The sequence below is a fragment of the Conger conger genome, chromosome 7, assembly GCF_963514075.1.
Source record: "Conger conger chromosome 7, fConCon1.1, whole genome shotgun sequence".
In the NCBI taxonomy this organism is placed as follows: domain Eukaryota; kingdom Metazoa; phylum Chordata; class Actinopteri; order Anguilliformes; family Congridae; genus Conger; species Conger conger.
In genome coordinates, this window is record NC_083766.1 from 7873497 (window position 1) to 7899314 (window position 25818).

General features: G+C 41.7%; 3 protein-coding genes across 3 annotated transcripts; all 3 read left to right on the forward strand.

Annotated features, from left to right (window-relative positions):
- The first annotated feature begins 4040 nt into the window (after positions 1–4040).
- Positions 4041–9633, forward strand: LOC133133638 (uroplakin-2-like). Its single transcript, XM_061249749.1, has 5 exons — positions 4041–4196; positions 4891–5028; positions 5791–5932; positions 7812–7870; positions 8950–9633. The coding sequence occupies exons 1-5, from the start codon at positions 4142–4144 to the stop codon at positions 9090–9092; spliced, it is 537 nt and encodes a 178-aa protein (XP_061105733.1). The 5' UTR covers positions 4041–4141; the 3' UTR covers positions 9093–9633.
- A 1269-nt stretch (positions 9634–10902) lies between these two features.
- Positions 10903–14356, forward strand: foxr1 (forkhead box R1). The gene is made up of 6 exons (XM_061250042.1): positions 10903–11136; positions 11271–11381; positions 11584–11828; positions 11909–12180; positions 12755–12987; positions 14148–14356. Exons 1-6 carry the CDS (start codon positions 11016–11018, stop codon positions 14174–14176), a joined length of 1011 nt encoding a protein of 336 aa, XP_061106026.1. The 5' UTR covers positions 10903–11015; the 3' UTR covers positions 14177–14356.
- Positions 14357–14891: 535 nt separating this feature from the next.
- cenatac (centrosomal AT-AC splicing factor) lies at positions 14892–25312 on the forward strand. The gene is made up of 11 exons (XM_061250472.1): positions 14892–15234; positions 16780–16946; positions 17159–17257; positions 18787–18853; positions 19270–19332; positions 20425–20489; positions 21238–21352; positions 21568–21598; positions 22073–22171; positions 22881–23013; positions 23419–25312. The coding sequence occupies exons 1-11, from the start codon at positions 15118–15120 to the stop codon at positions 23519–23521; spliced, it is 1059 nt and encodes a 352-aa protein (XP_061106456.1). The 5' UTR covers positions 14892–15117; the 3' UTR covers positions 23522–25312.
- Positions 25313–25818: the final 506 nt, after the last annotated feature.

Consider the following 25818-nt stretch of genomic DNA (forward strand, 5'->3'; position numbering starts at 1 on the left):
CCGGGATAGAAAACAGCACCATCCACTGTATATTGAGCATTCGTAAGCAATATTTTATGCCTTTTTAGTTAATAAACTGGACTGGTAACCAGATTATTTCACCTCCGGCTTCTTAAATGTTTGTTGTCTTGTAAATCAATAACAGACAGCAAGATACTTTCGAAAATATGTTTTGTTAACGGCATACCTTTGGTCAATTCGATCGTACTTTTATCAAGCGACGGCATTAACTAATTATAATGCCGATGTGTTCATTTCGATCCTAAAACTTTAAAATCGGAATAAAATTTACAAGCATAAAAATAGTGCAAAGATACAGCTTCAACTACTCCAATGCAAGTATCCAAAGGGCAAAAGGTATTCAAATGTAGACACAGATAATCAAAAACACTGACAGATTTGTGAACAGGGATCTCCATGCAGCAGAATCCATCTTTGTCACCATATGCAGATACACCAACCTGCCAATAACATTATTGCTAACTTAACAGCTGATGACCTATTAGAACTTTTCCAAATGTTTGTTTTCAGAGTGACCGCCTCTGAATTTCTGAATTTCCCACTAGAGGGCACCAAAATAATATGAACTTAAAGCGACTGTTAAGAGGTTGGAAAAGTTCGAAATGACTATAAATTACAATATTTGACATACACTCACAGAGCACTTTATTAGGAACATTTTTACTTTATTACACCTACTTATTAACGCGATTATCTAATCAGCCAATTGTGTGGCAGTGCAATGCAAAAAATCATGTAGATACGGGCCAGGAGCTTCAGCTAATATTCACATCAACCATCAGAATGAGGAATATATGTGATCTAAGTGACTTCGACCGTGGACTGATTGTTTGTGGCAGACAGGGTGGTTTGAATATCTCAGAAACTGCTGATCCACTGGGATTTTCACGCACACTAGTCTATAGAGATGGTGCAAAATACAGTCAGGTCCATAAATATTGGGACATTGACACAATTCTCCTCTTTTTGGCTCTATACACCACCGCAATGGATTTTAAATGAAACGAACAAGATATGCTTTAACTGCAGACTTTCAGCTTTAATTTGAGAGTATTTACATGCAAATCAGGTGAACGGTGTAGGAATTACAACAGTTTCTATATGTGCCTCCCACTTTTTAAGGGACCAAAAGTAATGGGACAATTGGCTGCTCAGCTGTTCCATGGCCAGGTGTGTGTTATTCCCTCATTATCTCATTTACAAGGAGCAGATAAAAGGTCTAGAGTTCATTTCAAGTGTGCTATTTGCATTTGGAATCTGTTGCTGTCAACTCTCAATATGAGATCCAAAGAGTTTGCCAAACAACATCTAAAAAAGCCTTTACAGTTCTGGAACAACATCCTATGAACAGATGAGACAAAGAGCAACTTGTACCAGAATGATGGGAAGAGAAGAGTATGGAGAAGGAAAGGAACTGCTCATGATCCAAAACATACCACCTCATCAGTGAAGCATGGTGGTGGTAGTGTCATGGCGTGGGCATGTATGGCAGCCAATGGAATTGGTATTTATTGATGATGTGACTGCTGACAAAAGCAGCAGGATGAATTCTTAAGTGTTTCGGGCAATATTATCTGCTCATATTCAGCCAAATGCTTCAGAACTCATTGGACAGCGCTTCACAGTGCAGATGGACATTGACCCGAAGCATACTGCAAAAGCAACCAAATAGTTTTTTAAGGCAAAGAAGTGGAATGTTATGCAATGGCCAAGTCAATCACCTGACCTGAATCCGATTGAACATGCATTTCATTTGCTGAAGACAAACCTGAAGGGAAAATGCCCCAAGAACAAGCAGGAACTGAAGACAGTTGCAGTAGAGGCCTGGCAGAGCATCACCAGGGATGAAACCCAGTGTCTGGTGATGTCTATGCGTTCCAGACTTCAGGCTGTAATTGACTGCAAAGGATTTGCAACCAAGTATTAAAAAGTGAAAGTTTGATTTATGATTGTTAGTTTGTCCCATTACTTTTGGTCCCTTAAAAAGTGGGAGGCACGTATACAAACTGTTGTAATTCCTACACCATTCACCTGATTTGGATGTAAATGCCCTCAAATTAGAGCTGAATGTCTGCAGTTAAAGTAAATAGTAGTAAACAGTAAACAGTGCCCTCCATAATGTTTGGGACAAAGACCCATCATTTATTTATTTGCCTCTGTACTCCACAATTAGCTATTTGTAATTTGTAATAATGTTCTATTAGAAAAAACATCACTTGGATAAAGTGCACATTTTAAGAAAGGGCATGTTTATAAATTTTGGTTTCACCATATAGAAATTACAGCAGTGTTTATACATAGTCATCGCCCCTTTTGTAACTTTAGCAGTATGTCTGGGAATATTGTCTTGCTGTAGAATGAACCGCCACCATTCACTTGAGATTGAGCAGATAGGATGGGTCTATACACTTCAGAATTCATTCTGCTACGACCATCAGCAGTTGATAAATGAAGCTATCTTAGTTCACTGTGGAGACATGGCTCAGGCAGTAAGAGCAGTCGGAGGGTTGTCGGTTCAATCCCCCACCCGGGCTGTGTCGAAGTGTCCCTGAGGAAGACACCTAACCCCCAAATGCTCCTGATGAGCTGGTCGGGGCCTTGCATGGCAGCCATTTGCCGTCGGTGTGTGAGTGTGTGTATGAATGGGTGAATGGAGAAGCATCAATTGTACAGCGCTTTGGATAAAGGCGCTATATAAATGCCTGCCATTTACCATAAGTGAGCCAGCACCTTCAGCAGCCATCCATACATGTCCAGGCTGTAACACCCCCACCACCGTGTTTCACTGATGAGGTGGTATGCTTTGGATCTTGGGACAGTTCCTTCTCTCCTCCATACTTTGCTCTTGCCATCACTCTGATATAAGTTCATCTTCATCTCATCTGTCCGGAAGACATTTTTTAAGAGCTGAAAAACAGCGAGATACAAACGGCACACAGAAAAATCCCAAGTCAGGACCCTTGACATTGTTGTTGCCAGGCAGCAGTGTTGTGCACTGTACCACCATGCCATCACATGGCTTAGGCTACAAGTCTTTTAGAAAAAAAATCTCTATATTCAAATCTCACGAAACTGTGGGAGAAGATATGCAATGAGGCTAAAACATTTATAGGCCACTAATTATTGATGTCATCAAGATACCTGATCCAATAGCTCAGATATACACTCAGTGAGCACTTTATTAGGTATTTATTACTTATTTTATAGACATATTAAGTCTTCTACTGCTGCAGCCTATCCACTTAGAGTTATGATGTGTTGTGTGTTCAGAGATGCTCTTCTGCATACCACTGTTGTAATGCGTTATTTGAGTTACTGTCACCTTCCTGTCAGTTTCAACCAGTCTTGCCCTTCTCCTCTGACCTCTCTCATTAACAATGTGTTTTTGCACATTTCTTCCCCATTCTAACATTTGGTCTGAAAAACAGCTGAACCTCTTGACCACGTCGGCATGGTTTTATGGTGTACAGGTCTACCTAATAAAGTGATCACTGAGTGTACGTTATGTTAATATACATCATGTCAGACAGAAGAGCACATTGTGGAGTGGACATCACACAAAAGAGCAAAATCACGGTGTAGGGTGTACCTCACACAGAACACCGCAGGGTGTGGTGTGGGGTGTACATCACACAGAACACCGCAGGGTGTGGTGTGGGGTGTACATCACACAGAAGAACTCAGGGTGTGGGGTAGATGGCACAAAGAAGCACACATGCAGAGGCATGATCTATTGGCCCCACCAAAGTATGCTTCGAGTCCTTTCATTGTGTTTCTGAGTGCAAGAGAAATGAGCTTCCCTGCTCTGTGATGTCACCGTTAAAGTATTTGAGATTTTAACAGACATTGATCTTTCGTCACATTAATTCACACAGTGCATTGTGGGGCGAGTGAAGGGTGTGTGTGTGTGGGGGTGTAAATAAAGCTTACACGAACAAAAACACCTCTGGACAGACTGGTTTCCGCTCTCAGTGAACCTGGGGAGTTTCCTGCCCTCTGGTTGGCTGACCTAGAGAATAACTCAGGATATTCTGGTCTCACCTGTTTCTCACAGTGCGGTTCACACAGACACTGCACATTCGACTGTCCGCTCCACACAAATCAACGCTTCAGAAAAATCATGAAGAACATAATTTTAATCGTCTTTGGTGCGTTTTTCACCATTGCAAATGCTGGTAAGGAACATTTATTGGTAACACTTTACAAAAATGTTACATTAATTGGCATTGACTAACGTAGATAAAATACTAAGAAGCCAATCTGTAGTGCTTTGTTTATGTATCTGTACATCATTAATTTATGTTAACAACTACATTATTTAATGCCAAAAACATACTTAATTCATATTGGAATGAAAAGAACAGCTAATGTATTTGTTAATGGTGAGCTAATTATATGTTTATCCTATGGTTTGCCAATGTATAAATATGCATGTAACTAATAATTAGTTGCTAGTTAACAAATACATTAACTAATGAAAAGTTCATTTCATGCTTAATTCATGCAATAGTATGTCAATTAATTCATGTTAACAACTAGTTAAATCATGAAGTGTGAACAAATGATCATAATCTGGAAGTTAGTTTCAAAAATAAGATTGACATTAATTCTAAAAAGTATAAAATATTTTCTATATTCTTACTTCATATTGAGAGAATATAAGCAGTGTATGCTTTTAAAAGCATGACTGGAATTATGTTTAAATCATCATCATCATCATCATAAAAAAAACCCAAATATTTTGGTCAAAGTTCAGACAGAATTCCAGCTACTTTAGGTGCAGTCGTTAACATTTTGGCCAGCCTCTGAACGATCCTGTAGTTTTTCAGAGTCATTATTGGAGTAAAGTCAAATCTAATTGAATTGCAGAATTTGCATTGAAGCTGCTGCAGAACAACGTGTTGACCGGCAACTTCTCAAACTCGCTGATCCTCAGCCTCCCACCCTGTTCTCTGGCCGGCAAGCAAGTAGACCTTCAATACAACAGCACTGGAACTAATGATGCGAGTGAGTAATGGGACAATAACAATGATACATAAAGTGGGCCGCAGAAATACTGGTGTCATAGATAAATATGTGCAAAATTACTGTAAACTGTGTTGAGATATGCTTTACTTTGAAACATGTGTAAAGCAGTGTGCTTTATTAATGATTTCAGTGGAATCAGCCAAAGTCAAATAAATAATATAATTCCACAAAAAAACAGGTTTCAGAATTATTGACACTCCTGGGTTAATACTTATACCCTAGTATTTTCCTATAATTTGTGATTTTTGGCCATTCGTCCATGCAGACCTGTTTAGAAGCTTTGATATCCTTGGGTTTGTGCATATGGACCCCAGCTACAGTTTAAACCGCAGGTTTTTGATGGGATTTAAGGCGAGTGGAGATTGAGATGGCCATTGCAGAACGTGGATGTTATTTCCACTGAACCATTTCTGTGTGGATGTCCAGCACACAATCTACCCATGACCAAGTCTCAGTTTCATCTCGAGAACAGTGGGCAGGGATAGACAAGTTAGGAACCGAAGCAAGGAGTGTCAGCATTAGATTCAAACACAGCTGCGAATTATCAAGGTAACAATAAAGTAGTCAGTAGTAAGAACAATTACCACCAGTGTCTCTGGTGAATTACAATTTTTTAAATATTAAGAGGAGATAAACTATGCTAGATAAAATTAACAGCTCCGGGAGAGGGGGGTACAAACATACTATCAGTTTCCCAGTAGAAGATATTCAAGGTTTTGACTGAGAATGTTTTCCCAACAGACACCCTGACGGAAATATTCAAAGTCCCAGGTTGTCGGTCCAAGAGGGGTCTCATTTCAGTTACTGAGAACAACGGCCAAGTCACCCTTAACAAAGAACTGGGATACCAAGTGACGAATCTCAGAAATGGGACCGAATACAGGTTGGCATTGTCAAGGGATTCTGGGTTCTTGTGCACACACAGCACGTGACATTAGAAGTGTTGTTCTCGGTGTCCTCCAAAACAAATACGGCTCATTCATTCAATGACACAATTACAGCTGCATGGTTAAAATGCATGCACATGTAGTTAAAATGCACACTCAGCTTTTATGAATGGGTATTTTCATACACGGGATCAAACCTTAAAATTAGGCATTGCAGATGAAATATGATTCAAGATCCAGCAACTGGATTGTTTATTTCTCACCTCAAATGTTTTTCAGAAACATATTTTACTGGACTGATTAGGGGGAATAAAAGAAAGAGTTTATCAACAGTCCACCATATTGCTATGTTTTGCCCAAACCACCCAATTAGGTGTTGACAATGTTTGTTGGTAGACTACGTCCCACATTCATATATATTCATATTGATCCCATAGAGCCATCTATCTATTTTTTTTAATGAGTCCTCTGGACACACCTAGCCTTATATTTCTGGAGTGTCAATTATGCCAATTCACAATTCTCACGAACACTCGCCCATTTACAAAGAGGTGGCATTCATCAATATTTCTGTGCTAATTTTCTGAAGTTACAAGCATTTGATTAATCTAACATGGCACATTCATACTAGCCCATCATATGTAAAAAAAAAAAAAAAACTAAGTAAGAGAAAGTTAAAATATGAACATGTAATTCTTTCTTGCATGAGTCTTGCTCCCATTGTCTTGCTGTAGGATAAAGCATCATCCAATGAGTTTGGAAACATTTGCTTGAACTTGAGCTGATAGGATGCTTCTGTACATTTCAGAATTCAGAACCTTGGGCAGTTAATTCTGTCCTACACACTTTGGTCTTGCCAACACTCTGATACAAGTGAACGTGAGCCTAGGTCTCATTTGTTCACGAGACTTTTCCCAGGCTCCTTGAGGTACCGTAACCTGGCGGGGTCATCCCTATGTTCCCACAGCCCTATGTTCCCACATTTCTAAGATTTGATTTTTTTTCAAAATTAAATGTTTATTTTTGATCGTGTAAACTGAACTTTATATATTTAGATGTCAAAATAGTCCTCAAAGGACAGCACTTGCAGATGCCTGTTCCTGGCACATAAAAGGTTGAAAAGTACTGATGTAGAGCCGTTTCCAGTTTTAAGTGAACTGCATAAATAGTGTATTTATTTTCGCTTATTTCGCTTGTTTGCTTGTTCATTAAAAACGTATAGATAATTGAACGTGTACTGTGTCTAAAGTGCACAAACATACACTGGATTTCTTCAGGTCCCATGCAAGCAGCCTGCACAAGTGTGAAGTCAACTGAACATAGAGCTGTGGGAACATAGGGCTGTGGGAACATAGAGCTGTGGGAACATAGACACGCTCCCAACCTGGCGATCCTGTTTTTTTTGCAGCTAAATAGAGGTTTGCCTCATGCAGTGCTGCCTCTGTAGTTTGGTTTGTGCGGTCTTGTGAAGACACGTCCACGCCTGCCTCCTGAAGAATGTTTGTTTGTGGGCTTTTCTTTATAATGGCTGGAATTCTTTGTCATCAAATCTAGAGCTCTTCCTACCAGGCCATTTGTGATTACAGAGCTAACCACTGCTCACTTTCTTCTTAATGATGTTCCGAATGGTTGATTCTGGTAAGCCTAAGGCTTGCCTTGTGTCTCTGGATGTTTTTTTTTTTTTTTCGCAGCCTCAAAATCAAGACTAGATACTTAAACCTCTCTTTTACCTGCACCGAGGAAACAATTGAACAAACCTGAGTAATCACACTCCATACATATGTATAGCACACAGACCATTCGGTCTAATTTGTGGTGCTCTTAGGATTTGATTCCTTATTGAAATAAATGCAATTTATTTTTTCTTCCTGCCAGCTTTCAATATATTGTGGATCAAGACAAAAGCAGTGTTCTGACAGCTTCCACAAGGACAGGTAATTATGGGCTGGAAAGAGCCATGTCTACCTAATTTCCTTTTCCCTCTAAAAGCCTTTGCAACCTTCCTGCCATTACTTACCATAGGATATAATGCAGCTGCCAATAGACCAAGTCAATTTCTTGAGCCCTTGGTTTGTCAAGGCCATTCATCTTAATTTTTTATGCTTAGCATATATTTATAAATACCAACAAAAGCATTCGATTACATAAGCATACAATTAATGTATGAAAATGGCAAGTGATGAGGTTTCCAAAAATTACGAACATTTATAAAGTTATGCTCACATTTGGGTGTGAACCTATACATTATTGCAACTCTGTCAGGACAGGTTGTGAGTGTGATATCAACTGAATGAGCCGCAAGTAGTCATGGGATTTTGAGTTTCATGAGTCACTCACAGCACCGAACCATTTTGAAGTTTTTTTTTTTTTAAACGTCATTCGTCCTTCCCTGGCTCTGAATGTGTGAGGCTTGATGAAACCCAGAATGAACAGGGCGTATCGAAGGCTTATGCACAATCACAAACAATCACTACTTTAGTTCACCTGCACTCAATTATTTGTAGCACAGACAGTGCCCACCGTAATGTTTGGGACAAAGACCCATCGTTTATTTATTTGCCTCCATACACCACAATTTGATGTTTGTAATGAATAAATAAAATCACGTGGTTAAAGATTTTAATAAAGGGTATTTTTTTAAATATATTTTGGCTTCACCATGTAGACATTACAGCAGTGTTTATTTATTTATTTATTATAGAAATCCACTCAAATGCGAAGAGTTTGAGTATCACTTGTAGGACAACCTGAAAATAAGACATTGCTGTGTCCTAAACATTGTGTGCCCTAGAATGGGCGGACTATGTATTAACACTGCTGTAATTTCTACATGGTGAAACTGAAATGTATAAAAATGCCCTTTATTAAAATCTGACAATGTGCACATGTGATTTTTTTTATTATTACAAATCCAAAATTGTGGAGTACACTGGCAAATAAATGGTGGGTCTTCGTCCCAAACATTATGTTGGGCACTGTATGTCTATTTACACTTGTCTGCTCTCCTTTTCAGCCACCAGCTACACCCAAATCGATGAAAGCCTGCCAGGACGCAGTGCTGCCATGATCATCATCACAGTCCTGCTGTCGGTGGCCATGCTTCTCCTGATTGTGGGTCTCATCGTATCCATACTCATCGGAAACACTGAGGATTGAGAGACATCACATCATGCGATGCATTTTATTTTGATTATTGCTTTGGGTTTTTAGAAAACTGCATTGGCCAATACATTTCATTAAATTGAAAACTTTTCCTTTTAGTATCATTTGAGGTTACTGAGGTTTTCTTTTTGGTCCTATCATTCCTTTCCTTCAAAATATACTGAAAAAGAACCACAATGGATCCAGGTGGAAAGTACTAGCATTTACAACAAAGCTTTGTATGTGTGTATTTGGTAGCCTAATGCTCATTCTAAAGTTGTTTAGATGGAGTTGCATATTGAATGCAAGTTGACAGCTCATGCTTATTCCAGGAGCAAAGTGCTTAATCTAAATTTCTTCAGCAGCTAAAAGCGGATAATTATATGCAGAGCGTAAGCTCTTTATTTCCTTGTATATTAGTGCCTACAAATTCTGCCATGAATGCATATAGTGAATGCAATGTTAATGCTCTTTGTCACCTAATAACAATTACATGGAGCATGGGCTATGGAAAAACCTGGAAATGCATTTCAAAATAAAGTTTCTTTCTGCGTTTTCTGCGGTGTAATTGTGGGGTTTATTAACAGTGAAGCAAAAAAATGGCAAAATATATCTGCAATTTGCCTACAATACAGCAGTGGATCATTCCAGTGATGTGAGATTCTGCACACAGTTGAACAAAATTATTTTTGTTGTTCTAGGGAATTCAGTGTGACTGATAATTCCAGATATCCAAGGATGCATAGGCCTAATTAATTCACCAGGTTGATTTCAAAATCCCAGTGCAACCAGGCGACGTGTGCGCAATAAAACCACAACCATGAATTTAGTCAAAATAAAATCCATTTAAGTTTCTAATTAAATAGCAACTGACTTTTGCCGTCATCTTAATTCAAAACCATTGTGGTTTTGAATTAAGATGACGGCAAAAGTCAGTTGCCATTTAATTAGAAACTTAAAACGAAACTTACTATTTATACATAAGTTCATCGGCGATTTTAAATAAAATTGCGTCCTGCGATTATGAGAAAAATGAAACACCACTTGGCTTTAAACGCCAAAACATAATAACCGTTGAACCAGTGAATATATCCTTGTAGCTCTAGTGTCAAGATATCACTTGCCAGGTAGAGCAAGGTCCAGATAAACACAATGCTGAGAATTCGCAAACTCGAAAACTGTTTATCTGCTGTAAATCAGTGTATGCAGTTTCATATATTACATTAATGGCATTTGGCAGACGCTCTTATCCAGAGCGACATACAACAAAGTGCAAAATACATACCCATAACCAGGGATAAGTGCGCAGGAAGACCCTAGAGGGAAGTACAATTCCAACTGCTACCTGCACAACAAAGATAAGGACCAGGGCCTATTTGATCTTTTTTTATCGTAATACTGCAACACAGAAATGTATGAACAAACCGCTTACCTAGCCAAACACTGCTTACCTAGCCAAACTAAACATCCTGATACATAAGTAGATCACAGAAAGACAACAATTAAGGTTTACAGGGAGGTAGGGAGGGACAGGTGCAGCTTGAAGAGGAGCGTCTTTAGTTTGCGCTTGAAGATGGGAAGAGATTCGTTCCACCACCGTGGAACCAGAACAGACAGTAGTCGAGAGCGTGAGGTGGAAGTTCGGAGAAGGGGAGGCGCCAAGCGGCCTTATAATGCAATTTCAACTACAAACGCACGCTATTTTTATTCTATCATATTGAGCCAAAATGGCCTGGTTTGCCATTCTTGAGGTTCCAACGAGCAGCAGCTGCTTTCTCGGTTAATTGAAAATCGTTCACACCTGGTGACGCAACTTCAATTGGTTCGATGTAATACTCTGAGCAACTCTATAGCAGTCGACCCTCTGTAGAAGAAGGGCTGTCAGACACCGCTTCTAACTTTAACTGGCGCATTGCGCACAAGGTGTAGATTCAAAGTATGTTTTTGCATCTTCAAAACCGGAGCAGTTTCCTCGATCTCCATCTAAGAACATGTCTCAATGACTGGGACATGAATGAAGAAATCAAACTTACCACGACTACTGATCAATTCTTTCAAGGTATGGTCCCTAATGGGGAAGGAAAAAAAACAAACAATGCATTTACAATACGGGCAACAATTATTGGAATTGCAGGTATAGGGAAGAATGTAACTTACTAAATTGACCGAAATCTTTTCCTCAACATATATCAGACGAAAAACGAAATGACCAGTATTTGGTGCAGTGGCACTATGCCAGGATCGCCCGGCGGACTTCTTCAGGGAAGGATGATTTGTCATCTCAGTCTTGCCAAGAATCAGAAGGTGGGCTGATTTGTGAATGAGTGGGAGACTTTCTCTCGTTCCATTTAGGAAATGTTGAAACCTCCTTTTTAAAAGGCCTTCATTTCATTTCTAAAAGGCATGCTCACACTTCATGTAATGCGTACGCAACTGGTGTGTAAAACGGGTAGGTTTTAACTGATGTGGATATTGGTAACAACCACATTCACATTTTTGCTTTAAGAACCCCAGGTGCAGCCAAATCTATGGTTGATGGTGAACCCAACCCTGGCTTGTACTATTAAGTATCCGAAACGGCCATCCAGGCCTCTGACGGAGACGTCTGACGTCACAGAGCAGCACCCCGCTGTCATGACCGTCCCCGCGCCAACAATTGCCCCTGTTCCAAGCGCACATTCTCCATCGCCCGTCGTGGAGCCGTCACTTGACGAATCCCTACACGACGCCTCCTCGTCCAGCGAGTATCTTGTGCGTACATCCCAGGACTCCTAGTACTACATTGCCGGAAGCCTGCGATCTGCCCACCCATTTCTAACCGGTTTTCTTAGCTTACAGATGAGGACGACGCATCCTCCGTAGATGTCCCCGTTTGCCGTAAGATGAAGAGCGGTGCGCGCAAGGTGAAGTCTCCCAAGGACCGCGTACGGAAGCTGAATCTCGCTCAGAACAAGCGGCTGCAGCGGGTCCTTCAGGAGAGCAACAACCTTAAGAGCGGCGCGTGGCCTCGACCGCCAGTCAACTACTGCATCCTCATCGCCATGGCGCTGAACAGCAGCCGCACCGGGAGCTTGAACGTGCAGCAGATTTATAACTTCACTAGGTAAGGGCAAATACAAGGGGTAATACAACTAGGGGTATTATTTTTCTGCACTCTGTGGTCTTAATTTACAAGTTTTGGACTATGTAGAACAAATAATCTGATCATTACTCAAGTCCCTGTATTGGCTCCCAATACCAGCCAGAGATGATTTTTAAAGTCATATGACTGACATATAAAGCCTTAAATGGATTTGCACCATTTGCTCGCTACATGCTGGCTATCTGACTGTTCCCAGGTTCAAGAACCTAGAGTAGAGCATTTATCCACTGTCCTGTCACTGGAATGGTCTCCCACTGAATGTCTTAGGGAGGCTGGCTCAGTTTAAATTTAAATCTAGGATTATCTCTGTCTCTTTATACTACTGTCATTCTGGTTGGATAAATAACATATCTGAACTTGTCTTTAAAAAAATTTTTTTTTTTTTTTTTACACAAATGTGTGTGACCCTGCGTGTAATTGGTAGGTTTGTATGTGTGCAAGTTTACCACCAAGTTTTGGCCCCAACTTAAATGCTTGTAAACTACAGTCCTGGGTGGTCCTTCAATTAATAGAATGCCCTTGCCTTTCCCTATAGAGAGCACTTTCCGTTCTTCCAGACTGCACCCGACGGTTGGAAGAACACTATTCGGCACAACCTGTGTTTCAGCAACAGCTTCCGGAAGACTCCCCAGCAGGTGTCCAGCGAGGGAAAGAGGAAGTCCTGCCTCTGGCACCTTACAGTCGACGGCCGCCGCCGACTCCGGAACGAGATCCACACGCTCACCGGAGAGTCCTTCAGAGTGCTCAGGATGAGCATGAACAACCCCGGTACGGTACTACTGTAGCTTGCCTGTAGTACAGGGCTGGGCAGTTCTGGTCCTGGAGGGCCGGTGTGTATGCAGGTTTTTGTTTCCACCAATATACCCTGGCTAAATGGACTAATTGGATGCATGCACCAATACTAGTTCACACTGGATCACCTTAAAACGGGGGACACGAGCAGTTTTAGGCTGTTGTTTACCAAGAAATGTACTGCAGCTAAAATGTCAGATGGTGAAAAAGGCTAATTATGTAATTAAGGCCAGAAGTTGGTATGAAATCCAGAAATGCATACGGCCCACTTCTGCTGTAGTACTATGTGGCCTGTAGTGATGGGAAATGGCAACTGCCTCTTGTAGTGCAGGTCTGGTGGATGAACAGCAGTGGGGGATTTAAAACCATTAGGATGAACAGATGGTGTATCATGGTTTACCACTGGTTCCCAAACTTGGCCCTGGAGCTTCCTTGTATATGCTGGTTTTTGTTCCAACCACAGTTGCAATCCCAGAAATCTAACAGGCTGTTGATTTCTTAACTATGCTATTGATGTTTCAAGGTATTATTTACCCTTTTAAATGATGTCAGAAATGGGTATGCAAGCTATGAATAATAAAATTCCTATGTCCATATTGTAAGCTATTGCATAAAAAGGCAACTTTATTTTTAACTGATCAAATTAAAGACCGGTGAATCAATGGCTGCTAATTGATGAAATTGTGGACAACTGGGGGGGGGGGGGAGAAACCAGCATGCACAGAGGGACCCCAGGACTGAGTTTCTCATTTCACAAGAATTGGTTCATCTGTGTGATGCCTGCCTATCAACAAGCAGACAGATTTATTTTCCATCCATGTCTCTCTCCACCTGTCTGTTTCCCCACAATCATTCACGTTTTGTTTGTTTTGTTTACTTATGAGAATTTGGGGGAAAAAAAAAATAAGGATCAGTCTGAACATTGAAAATGCCAAAAAAAAAAAAAAAAAAACCCTGTTGTAATAAAGCACTCCTGGTGTTCCTGAGATGGTGGAAGGGAGTGACCATACAGTTCTGGTACAAATATCCATATGTATACAGGTGTATCTTGGTTGCCAATGTATTTTTAAATTCCGTTTGCTCAGAATGACTGATCTTAAAAACACGGATGCTGACACTGCTTTCTTACTCTGCAGATATGGTGTGTACTTTATTTGAGCTATAATGCTACGTGAGAGGAGACCCTTACCGGCAGGGCACCGTGCTGCACTTCAAACTCAAACTTCAAACAGCTGGATTTATCATTTTTGGACCTTTTTGTTTAGTATTTTGCCCATTACCTGTATTATATATTGATAAATTGCAGTTTCATGTTTTTGCTTTTACTTTTCAGTGGCATCTATATGAATGATGGTTAATTTCTTACTTCTCACATTCAAATTAAATAAATGTGTGTGTACATGTACCCTCGTATACTCATTTAAAAAAATTTTTTTTTGCTGGTTTTCGTTCCAACCATAATTGCAATAGTTTTACAAAGCTGTTAATTTCTTAATTAGGTGCTTGCAATGTTTTAGAGGGATTGCCTACCCTTTTAAACCACATAAAATTCCCATGGCCATATTGTGCTCTTATGTGAACAATTGCATAAAGAGGTAAATATATATATATTTTTTTTGCTGATCTGAGATTAATTAACAGGCTCCTAACTGGTGAAAGTGTGGACACCTGGCCATCAAAACTATAATCCCTCTTTAAAAAAATTAAAAAGTGAACGTGTACAGCACAGGTGTCAAACTCCATTGAAATGTGGCTAAACAGAAATCCAGAAACCGATTTAAATACTTGAGTGGATTCCTCCCGGTCGACAGGGGGAGATGATCAGCTTTTGTAGCACAAATCACACTCAACATCTCGGAAGTAAACGCTAAAGCTGTAGCTCGCTTAGACGCTCACTGTTTAGTTGGAATAATTACCGCGGCGAATAAATACGAGCGATTCTGATAAATTGCGAGTGAAACGACCGAATTGTGTCACGTAGGCTAATATTCCCAATGCTAACTAGCTAGCTGTCAGGTGGCGGGGTAATTTTCTAAGACCGCTGGTTAGCAGTCATGGTTTGGGAGTACAGTATTTTGAAGTAAGCGAGACTCGATACAAACAACCATGAGTGCTTTTTACTGCGCTGTGTGCAGACAGACGTTTTTCTCTGGGAAAAAACACATCTTTGGGAAAAGCCACCAGAGCAAACTTAAAGTTGTCCTCGTTAAATTTCTGGAAAAGGTGAGTAGCTAACGTTAATTCTATTCTTGCTTCAATTTACCCAAGTAATACATAGTTAACGTTAGATTAAATTAATTAGTGTTTATGCGTTGCTATGACTAACGAAACGCTTGACTGCTAGTTAGCAGAAACGGTGACATCTGTTCCGACGCCAACTACCGATGTTGTATCTGACCAAAATGTTTAACTCACCAAATGAGACCAAAATTAAATATTATGGTCAGATACAACATTGGCATTGAAACAGACATGAATAAAAACTAACTTGGGCTGATTTGAATTTTATTAAAAGGAGATGCGCGTCATATCTACGGTGACATTTGGTGGTGGGTCAGTGATGTTTTGGGCCTGTTTTAATTCCAGAGGTCCAGGGGCACTGGTTATAAAGTCAATGCTATAATAGATTTCACCACGTATCAGGAAATTTTGGCCGACAATCTGGTTGCCTCTACCAAAAGGCTGAGACTTGGCTGTAGGTGGACTTTCCTGCAAGGCGTACCTCAAAATTCACGCATAAATGTTTCTGTGACAGCAGAATCTATGTTCTGCAGTGGTCATGTCAGGCGCTGCGCCCAATCCAATATGGGAAGTTAAGTGCAAACCCTAGAGCAGGGGTGTCAAACTGAATCCCCAGGGGGCCGCAGTGTCTGCGGGTTTTTGCGGTTTCCTTTCTATCAGCTGCCAATTAAGGCCAATTAAGGCCTTGAGAACAAGGCGTGTGGATACATTAACCAATCAGTGACTTGAATGAATCCTGAACACCCCAAAAACCAGCAGACACTACGGCCCTCCAGTACTGGAGTTTGACACCTGTGCCCTAGAGGAATGGTCCAAAAGTCGTCCAACCTTGCCTAGCATTATAGAAAAAGACTCCATGCTGTTATCCTTGCCGGAGGTGGACGCACCAAGTACTAAATTAGGGGTACCAATAATTAAGGAACCCTGATTTTGGTGAAATATATTTTTTATATTTGTATTATTATTTAGTTTGCATGTTCTCCCCGTGTCTGCATGGGTTTCCTCCGGGTACTCTGGTTTCCTCTCACAGTCCAAAGATATGCAGGTTAGGCTGATTGGAGAGTCTAAATTGCCCGTAGGTATGAGTGTGTGAGTGAATGGTGTGTGTGCCCTGCGATGGACTGGCGACCTGTCCAGGGTGTATTCCTGCCTTTCGCCCAATGTATGCTGGGATAGGCTCCAGCCCCCCTGCGATAAGCGGGTTAGGATAATGAATGAATGAATTAATTAATTAATTAATGAATGGTTCCATTGTAGGTGGCAATAATTATTGAGCCCACTGTATGTAATGTTAGCGATGTGGATTAAGCTGAACTATTCTAGCATGGTCACTGTTACCAGTTTACTTTCACTTTTACAGCTGTATTCATGCCATTTCCGGCTGTGTAAATTGTAAATATTTGTCCGTTTCATCAAACGGTCTATACATACCATCCACCAGATCTACACCAGGTAGGTGGGTAACATTACCCAAGTGTAAATGTGATGTATATCCGATGCAGTTGATGTTCCACGGTCCTCCCTCAGGTAAAAGAAGCGCGTCGGAAGATGAAGAGCCCACAGGTGGAGAAGTTTGACTGCAGTGAACACGAGTGTAAATTCTGGTGCTATTGCTGCAGCCTGGAGGTGCAGAAACATGTGTCCAACGGTAATATTACAGTGCTGTTTGGAGGTCTGCTCGAGCATATGGCCACGTGAGTATTCTCGTGTTTATCTCCGTTTAGCTCTGAGCTGACTCACTCATTCTCTGTATTCCAGCAATTATGGTACATTTCCTGTTTTCCTTATTGATTTATTTACTGAGCGTTAAAAGACAAGGTGATTTGGTATGGGTGCTGAAAATAATAAATTGACTAAGGGCGCTCCAGGTACTTCTCTTGACAAGCTGTCATTTACCCAATTCCAGCCCTCAACACAAGAAGAACACAAATACTTTTTGGTGGGAGAACAAGGCAGACCCAAGACTGAAAGAGAAGTTTTTATTCACCCTAGAGGAAATTGAAAGGTAGCTATTGCTCATTTACTCATTTTATATATGCTCTGCTCTACCATTGTCACACTTAATGAGGGCAATGTGCTGTCTATTCGTCACTGGTAGTGTTTTTACGGAGGTTCAGTTCCACTATCCCACCGGCAGGCCAACCGGCCGCACCAGGTGGGCATGGTTTCCACTCCGAAATCCAGCGCGGAGACTGATAAAATTGAGCAGGGGGGTCAAACTCCAGTCCTGGAGGGCCGCAGTGTCTGCAGGTATTTGTGGTTTCCTTTCAATCAGCAGCCAATTAAGGCCTTGAGAACAAGGTGTGTTTAGCCAATTAAATATTTTGAAATGTATCTCTCGTGCTCGAAACAAACCGAAAACCAGCAGACATTGCGTCCCTCCAGGACTGGAGTTTGACACCCCTGAAATAGAGGAGCCTGGTGAAATAGAGAATTGCGTTATGCTGTCCACATTAGTTAATGATATTGATAGTGGATTGCCGTAATAGTGCATTTGGCCTCCCGCTTGTACCCCAAAGATGAATAGGTTTGTGCTCCTAATTGTTTATTCACCACCCCTGCCTGTATGCAACAAGCTGTCATTCCTAAATGGAGCCCACCCAGACATCATTAGCCATCACCAGTGACATCTCCACTGGTCAGGTTATTCAATGGACTGTTAATTTGCTTGACAAAGGTTCAAACCCGGCTTCAGCAGAACATTTTCTTGTTCATCTTCTCTAACTCCTAGTTTCTAAAGTTAGAAATACCATATTTCACAATCATAGACCTCCTAATGCCTGCTCCCCAATCTACAGACAAAATACATGGCTAATCTCCCTGTTACTACATCTGCTGTTACCACAACCACTACTTCTGTCACTACCAGTACTACTCACCACCATCACTGCTACTGTCAGTCCTGCTACCACTGCAAATGGCTTCATTTCTGCACCTGAGATACTCACCAAGCTTATGACAGTAATAACATCAACTCAAATCACTTGAGCCTTCAGCCAGCACAAACTGTTTCTTCTGACGGCAGGTGGTTTATGTTATGTTTTGGCCTCTTGGAAAAAGCCTTTTGCATTGTAACTTACCATTGTTAAGATCTATGGGGTACTGCTGTTCCAGGTGAATTGCTTTAAGGACTGCATAATTGATGACTGTTGGTGTCAAGAGAACTGTTGCCTAAATGATGCATCAGCACCATGAGTTCATTCTTTTGTTTCTGGCTGATCAATCAGTAAGGCTGTGAAATGGACTGATAAAGTAATGTGTAATCGCAAAGCTATTTAGTGCAATACAATCCCACTGGTGCTTCTACTGAAATTACAAAATGAAACCTGATGAATTAAAAAACCATAGAATCAATCAACTGGAGAATAAAACTGTTGGGCAGTAGAATGCAAAAAGGAAGGGAAAAAAAAACAAACTACCTCCTGGATTTTGTCAGCTATTACCCAATAGGCCACTTTGATAAAATCAATAAGGAATTACGAGGCGTTTCCTAACCAGCATGTCAGGTTTATATGTCTTGCTTTATTTTCACAGGTTTAAAACCGAGGTGGCAAAAGCAGTGGATTCCTTTGAAGAGAAGGAAGATGTGCTCATAAAGGAGGTGTGTTTGAAATGCCTCTCGTTTCACAGTGCACAGGGCGGCCTGTAACGTAGTGCTTTGGGTTCATGACTGGGACCCGCAAGGTCGGTAGTTCTAATCCCGGTGTAGCCACAATAAGATCCACACAGCCGTCGGGCCCTTGAGCAAGGCCCTTAACCCTGCATTGCTCCTGGGGAGGATTGTCTCCTGCTTAGTCTAATCAACTGTAAGTCGCTTTGGATAAAAGCATCAGCCAAATGACATGTAATGTAATGTAAACATGGCAGTTTGGAAACCGTTCAACACCGTTATCAACTGAAATCGTACTTGGCTCTGTAGAATTTTGGGGTATGTGTGATCATTTCTTGTGTCCAAGTTTAGTTTATGCTGTTTTTTTAATTTTTTTTATTTGTCAAAATTATTTTTACTTTTTCCAGCAAGCTGCCTACATCCGAGCTCAAGAGCAACACAGACAGGAAGTCCTGCAGTCCCTGTTTGAGGTTTGTTTTGCCAAGATGACCCTGAACTGTATCCACACCATGGTGATCCACTGACCTGTTTCTCATGGACAGTCTCATTGCTATGATAGTTTTTGAGTCAAGTGAGAAATAAGGCCATTAAGTTTATTTTGTGTGTCTGTGTGTGTTTGTGTGAGAGAGGGAGAGTGCGTATGTATGTCTGTATTTATATGTATTTACCTAATACCTAATAAAGTGTTCACTATATTAGGTGTTAGGTAAATACATATAAATACAGACATACATATTTCCTAGACTCACTATTCTTCTTCTGGTATGCAGAAGAACATCTCTGAACACACAACACATCAAACCTCTGAGTAGATAGGCTACAGCAGCAGAAGACCAATACGTCTAAAAATTAACTCCAATAAGTACCTAAAAGTGCTCACTGAGTGTATATGTGTGTAATATAAAATCTTGAATAGCATATAGAAATTGTAAATATCAGAGGTGCCAACTACAAAATTTTGCATGTAGCAGCTACAGCTTAGTAACTGCTGCATGGCTCCATGCAAATGTGGGGAAAAAGTTTTTTCCAAGTTTTACCATCTCTAGCTATAACAGCTTAATGTGTTGCATATCTGCACTGAGCAGTTGGCTGCTCAAGAGTCAGAAGGCTTAACCATGGTCCATGAGAAATGACAGATGTGTGCAAGTTCAGTGTAGCTTTTCCTCCTGTAAGCTAACAAGATGTCAGTATTAGTAGAGATAACAGGCCACGTGCTGTTTTTCAATGTCAAAGAAATGAGTATGAGATTTTGACAGCTGATACTCTGCCCATTTTATTTCATGACAAGTTTCCAGTTGCTTTTTCAACTGTTGCTTTGTCCCCAGCTGCCTTTTCTGACAGCAAAAACTGTTAGAGATCAGCCAAATGGAAATCTCCCGCGGCTCCAGTGACACGTGTGCTGTGGTTTTTAATCTTTTAAAAAAATAACCAAACATAAAAATGACACACTCGTGGCTTCGATTTTTACCTCTGCAATGTTGGAAATGCATGTATGAATGTATGAATGGGGATTGGGGTAAAGCACCTGCATCCACTGTTGACTTTTCCTGAATCAAACCCAGCCTGAGCCAGAACAGAATCCGTCTGATGGGCCAAGCCAGTGTGCATCAGACGACACGGAAGCCAGGTAAGACTTCCCCGTCAGGCTCTCGTCTGGCCCCCCCCCCCCCCCCATGATGGGCCTATGCACAATCAAGTACAAATGCTGCATACAGTTTTAAATCCATATGAAATACTGGTAAATGCATGGTGCTTCGAAAAATGATGAACATTGGCCGTCTTGCTGATGCAACACAGAAATGGCATTTTATCCCATTTAGAAACGTTATCAATGTTCATCATTCTAAAATATAGGTTTCCCCTCCGGTATAAGTCCAAATCCTAATGGTATTTCCCTGAAGAGGAGCAAATACAGAACTACATACATGTTACTGCCAAGACCTGCTGATTACTGCCAACACTTGTAAATAGATTACGGAGTTGCCTTGGAAAGCTGAAATTGCAGGTGGAACAAAATATCTTGTTAGCTAGGATTATGTTTGGGAAAAAGAATTAGTGGCAAACTCTTTGGCTCTTGGATCAACTTACCTTGGGACGTCCAGCAGGCTGTCAGTCATGTAGTTTACTGTTGAAATGTCTAAGGTGTGTACTGCGAATAGGGGGGGGCATTTGACCTCTGTGGGATTGTGTGTGGATGGATATTGTTGCCACTGCTGGAAGTGGGCAGGTTAACTGATTGATCACGTGTTGGTTAGACCCGGCTCGAGATGAGGTTGCGGGTAATCGGCTCCTTTGACCCGATCGGATGAATGTGCATCAGTTGTTGGCATCAGTCACTTTCCTAACATGAGATCATGTCTGGGGGGGGGCGGCAGTGCTCCCCTTATTTCTCAGGGACGAGCGGCTAAGCCTGGTCCCAGCTGGGTCGACCCAGCGGAAGAAAGCCAGGGACCTGGACCCAGGAATGGCCTAACCTTCATTGGTTTCCAGGTATAAGGGTTATCCCTAATGTGGGCCTCTGTTTAAACAATGCTAAGATTTGATTTGTGCCATTACATGTGATCATTTACAAAGTAAAGAAGTGTTTTTCTTTCTTGCTGGGCTGCACCCATCCTGTATTAGTTGACGTTAATATTAAAGCTATATTATTGGTATTATTATGCTTAACTGTTGTAAGAAACTGTTCTCTCTCTTCTGCCCGGTAGGACTTTGTGGATGGTGGAAATGTTCACACTGGTAATATACTTTTTTTTACATCATATAAAGCATTGGGCTCTTTCCAGTCGTTTATTTTTACCTCCTTTCCTCGTGTCCTTTCCTTGTTCCAAGCTCCACCCGTCGGAGTAGGCAAGGAAAGGACACGAGGATGGAGGAATTGAAGAGTCTTTCAGTAGTTTGAAGTCACGTCAATTACAGACGTGGCAGATGGGGAGAGGTGGATCCACAGGTCCATCATTAGTTACTCATGGAAAAATACTTCCGCAAAGGATATGTTCATGTATACCCTTGGGAACCTCCAAGTTCCTTGCTCCAAGCCTTCCTCAAGGAGCATTTAATGGGTTGGAATATCCTTAAATCCTTAATCCTGACAGGCCTCGATTTCCAGGTCAGTCGAGGAACGAGGAGACAAGGAAGGATAAAATAAGTCATTAGAATGAGCCCATTTGCTCATTTTATTTTATTTCTTGAGTACTAATCCTGTTGTTGCAGGTGCTGTCCCGCCCTGGCTACTGGACGACCCCCAGGAAGGTGGCTCGCAAGCGGTGGGGCGAGAGGTCGGCCCGTCTCTACAGGACTTCCTTAAACAGAGTAACCGCTCTCCTTTCTTAACCTCCAACTAAAACTGCAATAACTCCAGTCCTCCCTCCCTCCCCCCCCCCTTTCGGATACTGTAATCTCTTAGTTCCCCTTCCTAGAACGGAGTAATCACTTTGTATCCCATCACTAAAACGGAGTAATGGCTTTTATCTCCTGTCTGGAGAATGAGTGGTCTGTCCCCGTTCCTCGTATCATCCCCAAAGCCCTGTAATTGCCGGCCTTTCCTCCGATACCCCACGCTGACGGCGGTGAAAGTGCTGGCGCCCACACTCCTCGGCACACCGCGCTGCTCTGGATAAGTCCCCGCTGACCTTGGGGAGGGATTTGCTCTGCGCTCGCCGGGAGAATGGCAACATGCGAGGGTGTGACCTGCTGCTTGGAGCGAGTTGAGTGCTAGAAATGAGGGGTTGCCATCTTAGATTGAATAAAGCTTGGCGGTGCTTGAAGTCGTTGCAGATGGCTGACCCCATTCAGAGCCGGTCTCTTGGAATTGATTGTTTTAGCGGCTTGCACCTTGATGGCCCCGATTTTTCACCGCCGTATTGTGGAAACGCACCACCCCCCACCCCCCCCCACCGCCCAACATTAGCTCCACATAATACCGCCGTCTCGAGATTATCGCGGTCGTGCAGCTCTGGTTGCGCGAGGGTTTTGGTTTAACCCCGTTTGAACCGCGCACTCTGTGGCCCTCTCTCCGCAGAGGAGCTGGAGAAGTTGCGGAAGCTTCCGGCGAACCGCGTCGGGGCCAATTTCGACCACAGCTCCCAGACGGACGCCAGCTGGCTGCCCTCGTTCGGCCGGGTGTGGAACAGCGGCAGGAGGTGGCAGTCCCGGTGAGTGCCGCTCCTTACGCTTCCATTCTTCTCCTTTTAATGGGCTTTTCACAAATGAAAGGGGATTTCCACTCAATAATTGACTAATCGGCAGAGGTGGAAAATCCAGGTTCGGGAAGTAAAAGTCATCCCCGGTGTTTTTGTTCCGTTCACCTGGATTTGCACGTTAGCACAATTCTTCAGTAATTGGTGAAATCCGCAAGTGGAAGAATTAGTTCCCGGGTGGAAGAAAAGCCTGGCGGGACCCTTTCTTTCTGACCCCTTTTCCACCTCTGCAAATCTGCAACGAGATTATTAAAACCATTCAAAAACCCCCTTCATAATTCTGTGCTGTAATCATTTGAATCCTGTTGCGTGAGGTAAAATAAACGGATCGAACGCTTCCCCCCTCCTGTGTCTGGACAGACACCAGTTCAGAGAGGAGGAGGGCCAGGCGAGCGGGCAGAAGAGGAGGAAGGATAGCCGGGGGAAAGGGGCCAAGAGACGACGCACACAGGACCGGCCGTGAGCGCATCAGCCGTGACTCGCTGACCTCCGCCCTCCAGGGGGCGCTTGTACATATTTTGTTGCTCAGCAATGCCTGTGAGGGCCCTTTGGAGCAGGAAGGACAACTGGACTCGGGACACGTGCGTTGTCAAACGGTTCTGGATTTGGTTAACTTCCAGTGAGACATCCCGGTGAAGCCCACGCCAGTCTGAAAGAAGTCCCGCTATGGGTTTTGATTCAGGAGACCACAGATGAACCGTGTGCTCTCCTTGAACACATGCAGTGACATTGCTTGGGACCAAAAACACATGACTGAAAATTTGATGCTTCCTAGATGAACTTGTAAGGGTTATTGCTGCTCTGAGTGATTCAGAAGCTGTGACTTTGAGATTTGAGGAACTGAGTGTCAGATCTTCAAGAATGTAGGTACTGGTACTGCTGTAGCATCTTGGTCTTTGTATTCCAGGTTCATTTTCCCTGTAAAAACCCCTAGCAGTATAACTGGCAACAGTGTGTAATATTCGCTTCGATGGCTTCGTCAATATTTCTGGTCTTCACTCAGCCTGAAATAAGCCTGAGTGGATATTGAGTGGAATAGGACATTTACATTTTTTCATCATTATAATAAATGAAATGGCACACGGTTCAAATAAAGAGCTTTATTTAAAAGAGTGATATGATTTCACAGTGTGGAGCAGGAATTTTTAACCATGCCGAACGTTTGTGTGTCACCCTGTGGTGAGTCAGCCAGGTACGACTCTGTCAGTTGTTCTGAAACACTGGGTACATCTTCTTTTCCTTGGAGCAATAGATTGGTAGGCTCCTCTTCCTCCTCTTTGGTCGGAGGTTGTTTTTGGGGGAGGCTTGGTCTAGTTCTTGTGCCCCATGATATCATGGTGTCTCTCCAGGTGATCCAGATAAATCTAGAGATTTCTATTTCTTCATTCTCATTTCACAGTGCAGCTAGTTTCCAGCTTGCAGATGTTTTTGTTTAGTCCATGTAATGCTCGCTGTTCATGTGAAAGCCAAAGTAACTTCAACCATTGTTCACCCATTAAGCTTGCAACCAAAATGTCCAGTTATATTGTGCATGTTAAAAACAAAAAGGATGACTAAATCATATCGACTAAATTTATCTGTCAATCTTTGTTTGCTCTTAAGATTAATTTAAACTGACCATCTGGATATTAGCCAACAGACTTTCCATTTTGAGTACCAATTCTCTATGTAGACATACTACATTAAAAATTTTAATGACATTTTGGGTTGCTTTCATATTTCAATAATGACATTGAGTTAGGTCTTTCATCTCAGTTTGCCATTTAGAATTTTGATTTCGCAAAACAGTTTTTGTTGAAGCTTTAAGGAACTGAAACCTTGAATATTTCCAGTAAGTATAAACCCTGCATGTAGGCATGCTTTTTGTGAACAATGTTTATTGAGTAACTTTCCACATAAAGTACATTATGGTTGGACAAGGGTAATAAAAAAACAAGCCAAAATAAATACTATAAAATGGACTATGAATAAGAACATCATACTGTAGTAACTCAACAATTTGACATAAGTTATCTATCAACTTGTTGGAAGTACCATGGTGTGATTTACCCATTATGAATTCCTTAATGCGTGTTCAAAAGGTTTTTTTCTTTTTTCTTTTTTAGCTGGTTAGTTTTCTTTGACTTTGCTTCTATGGATGTACTTTGATTTGCAAAGAGAATATGAAATCCATTCGGAACATTGTCAGTATTTTTAGATGTCTACGGCTGCGTTTATGTAACTGCCATAATTACAATAAACCTGTGACTGTGAAGACCTCGATGCAGTGTCACCAGGTTGATTCAGGGGCGTACAGATCTATGTTACCATACAACATAACGCACTGCAGCGCACAAACACAGGCTAGGTTTTCTGCCATCACGTCTGAATAATGCGAACACTAGTTTGACGGCTACTACAGGACGGAGGTTTCATGTACCGCCTAATGGGCGGAGCTGTCATGTCATTACAGACCGATTTCAGCCAATCGGTGCCGCTGTGAGTGGCAACTTCGATTCGATTGGTTTGACAGCAGGTGGCTGTGTGTAGTGGCTCCCGCTGTTACGGGGTCATGAAGCCTCACTCCCAAGTATTGGTGACGAGAGAGAAGGAAATGCCAGCTAAAGAAGACTGGGAATACTGAAAATCAATACCATAATAGGCTTTATATTAAATGTTTGACAGTTTTTTTTTTTTTGTTGTTTTCCTTTTATTACAGAGATAGGAATAAACAAACCGTTTGTAAAAGATATTTTGCACAAAACCACTTTTGAAAATATA

Bases quoted from the DNA above. Each gene is read 5' to 3' on its own strand.
- foxr1 (XM_061250042.1), top strand. From the start codon at position 11,016: ATGTTTTTGCATCTTCAAAACCGGAGCAGTTTCCTCGATCTCCATCTA. The intron at 11,137-11,270 runs GTATGGTCCCTA...AACATATATCAG, and splicing joins TACTGATCAATTCTTTCAAG to ACGAAAAACGAAATGACCAG. The intron at 12,988-14,147 runs GTACGGTACTAC...CTTACTCTGCAG, and splicing joins GATGAGCATGAACAACCCCG to ATATGGTGTGTACTTTATTT.
- LOC133133638 (XM_061249749.1), top strand. From the start codon at position 4,142: ATGAAGAACATAATTTTAATCGTCTTTGGTGCGTTTTTCACCATTGCA. The intron at 5,029-5,790 runs GTGAGTAATGGG...TTTTCCCAACAG, and splicing joins CACTGGAACTAATGATGCGA to ACACCCTGACGGAAATATTC. The intron at 5,933-7,811 runs GTTGGCATTGTC...TCTTCCTGCCAG, and splicing joins AGAAATGGGACCGAATACAG to CTTTCAATATATTGTGGATC.
- cenatac (XM_061250472.1), top strand. From the start codon at position 15,118: ATGAGTGCTTTTTACTGCGCTGTGTGCAGACAGACGTTTTTCTCTGGG. The intron at 16,947-17,158 runs GTGAGTATTCTC...ACCCAATTCCAG, and splicing joins CTGCTCGAGCATATGGCCAC to CCCTCAACACAAGAAGAACA. The intron at 18,854-19,269 runs GTGTGTTTGAAA...TACTTTTTCCAG, and splicing joins AAGATGTGCTCATAAAGGAG to CAAGCTGCCTACATCCGAGC.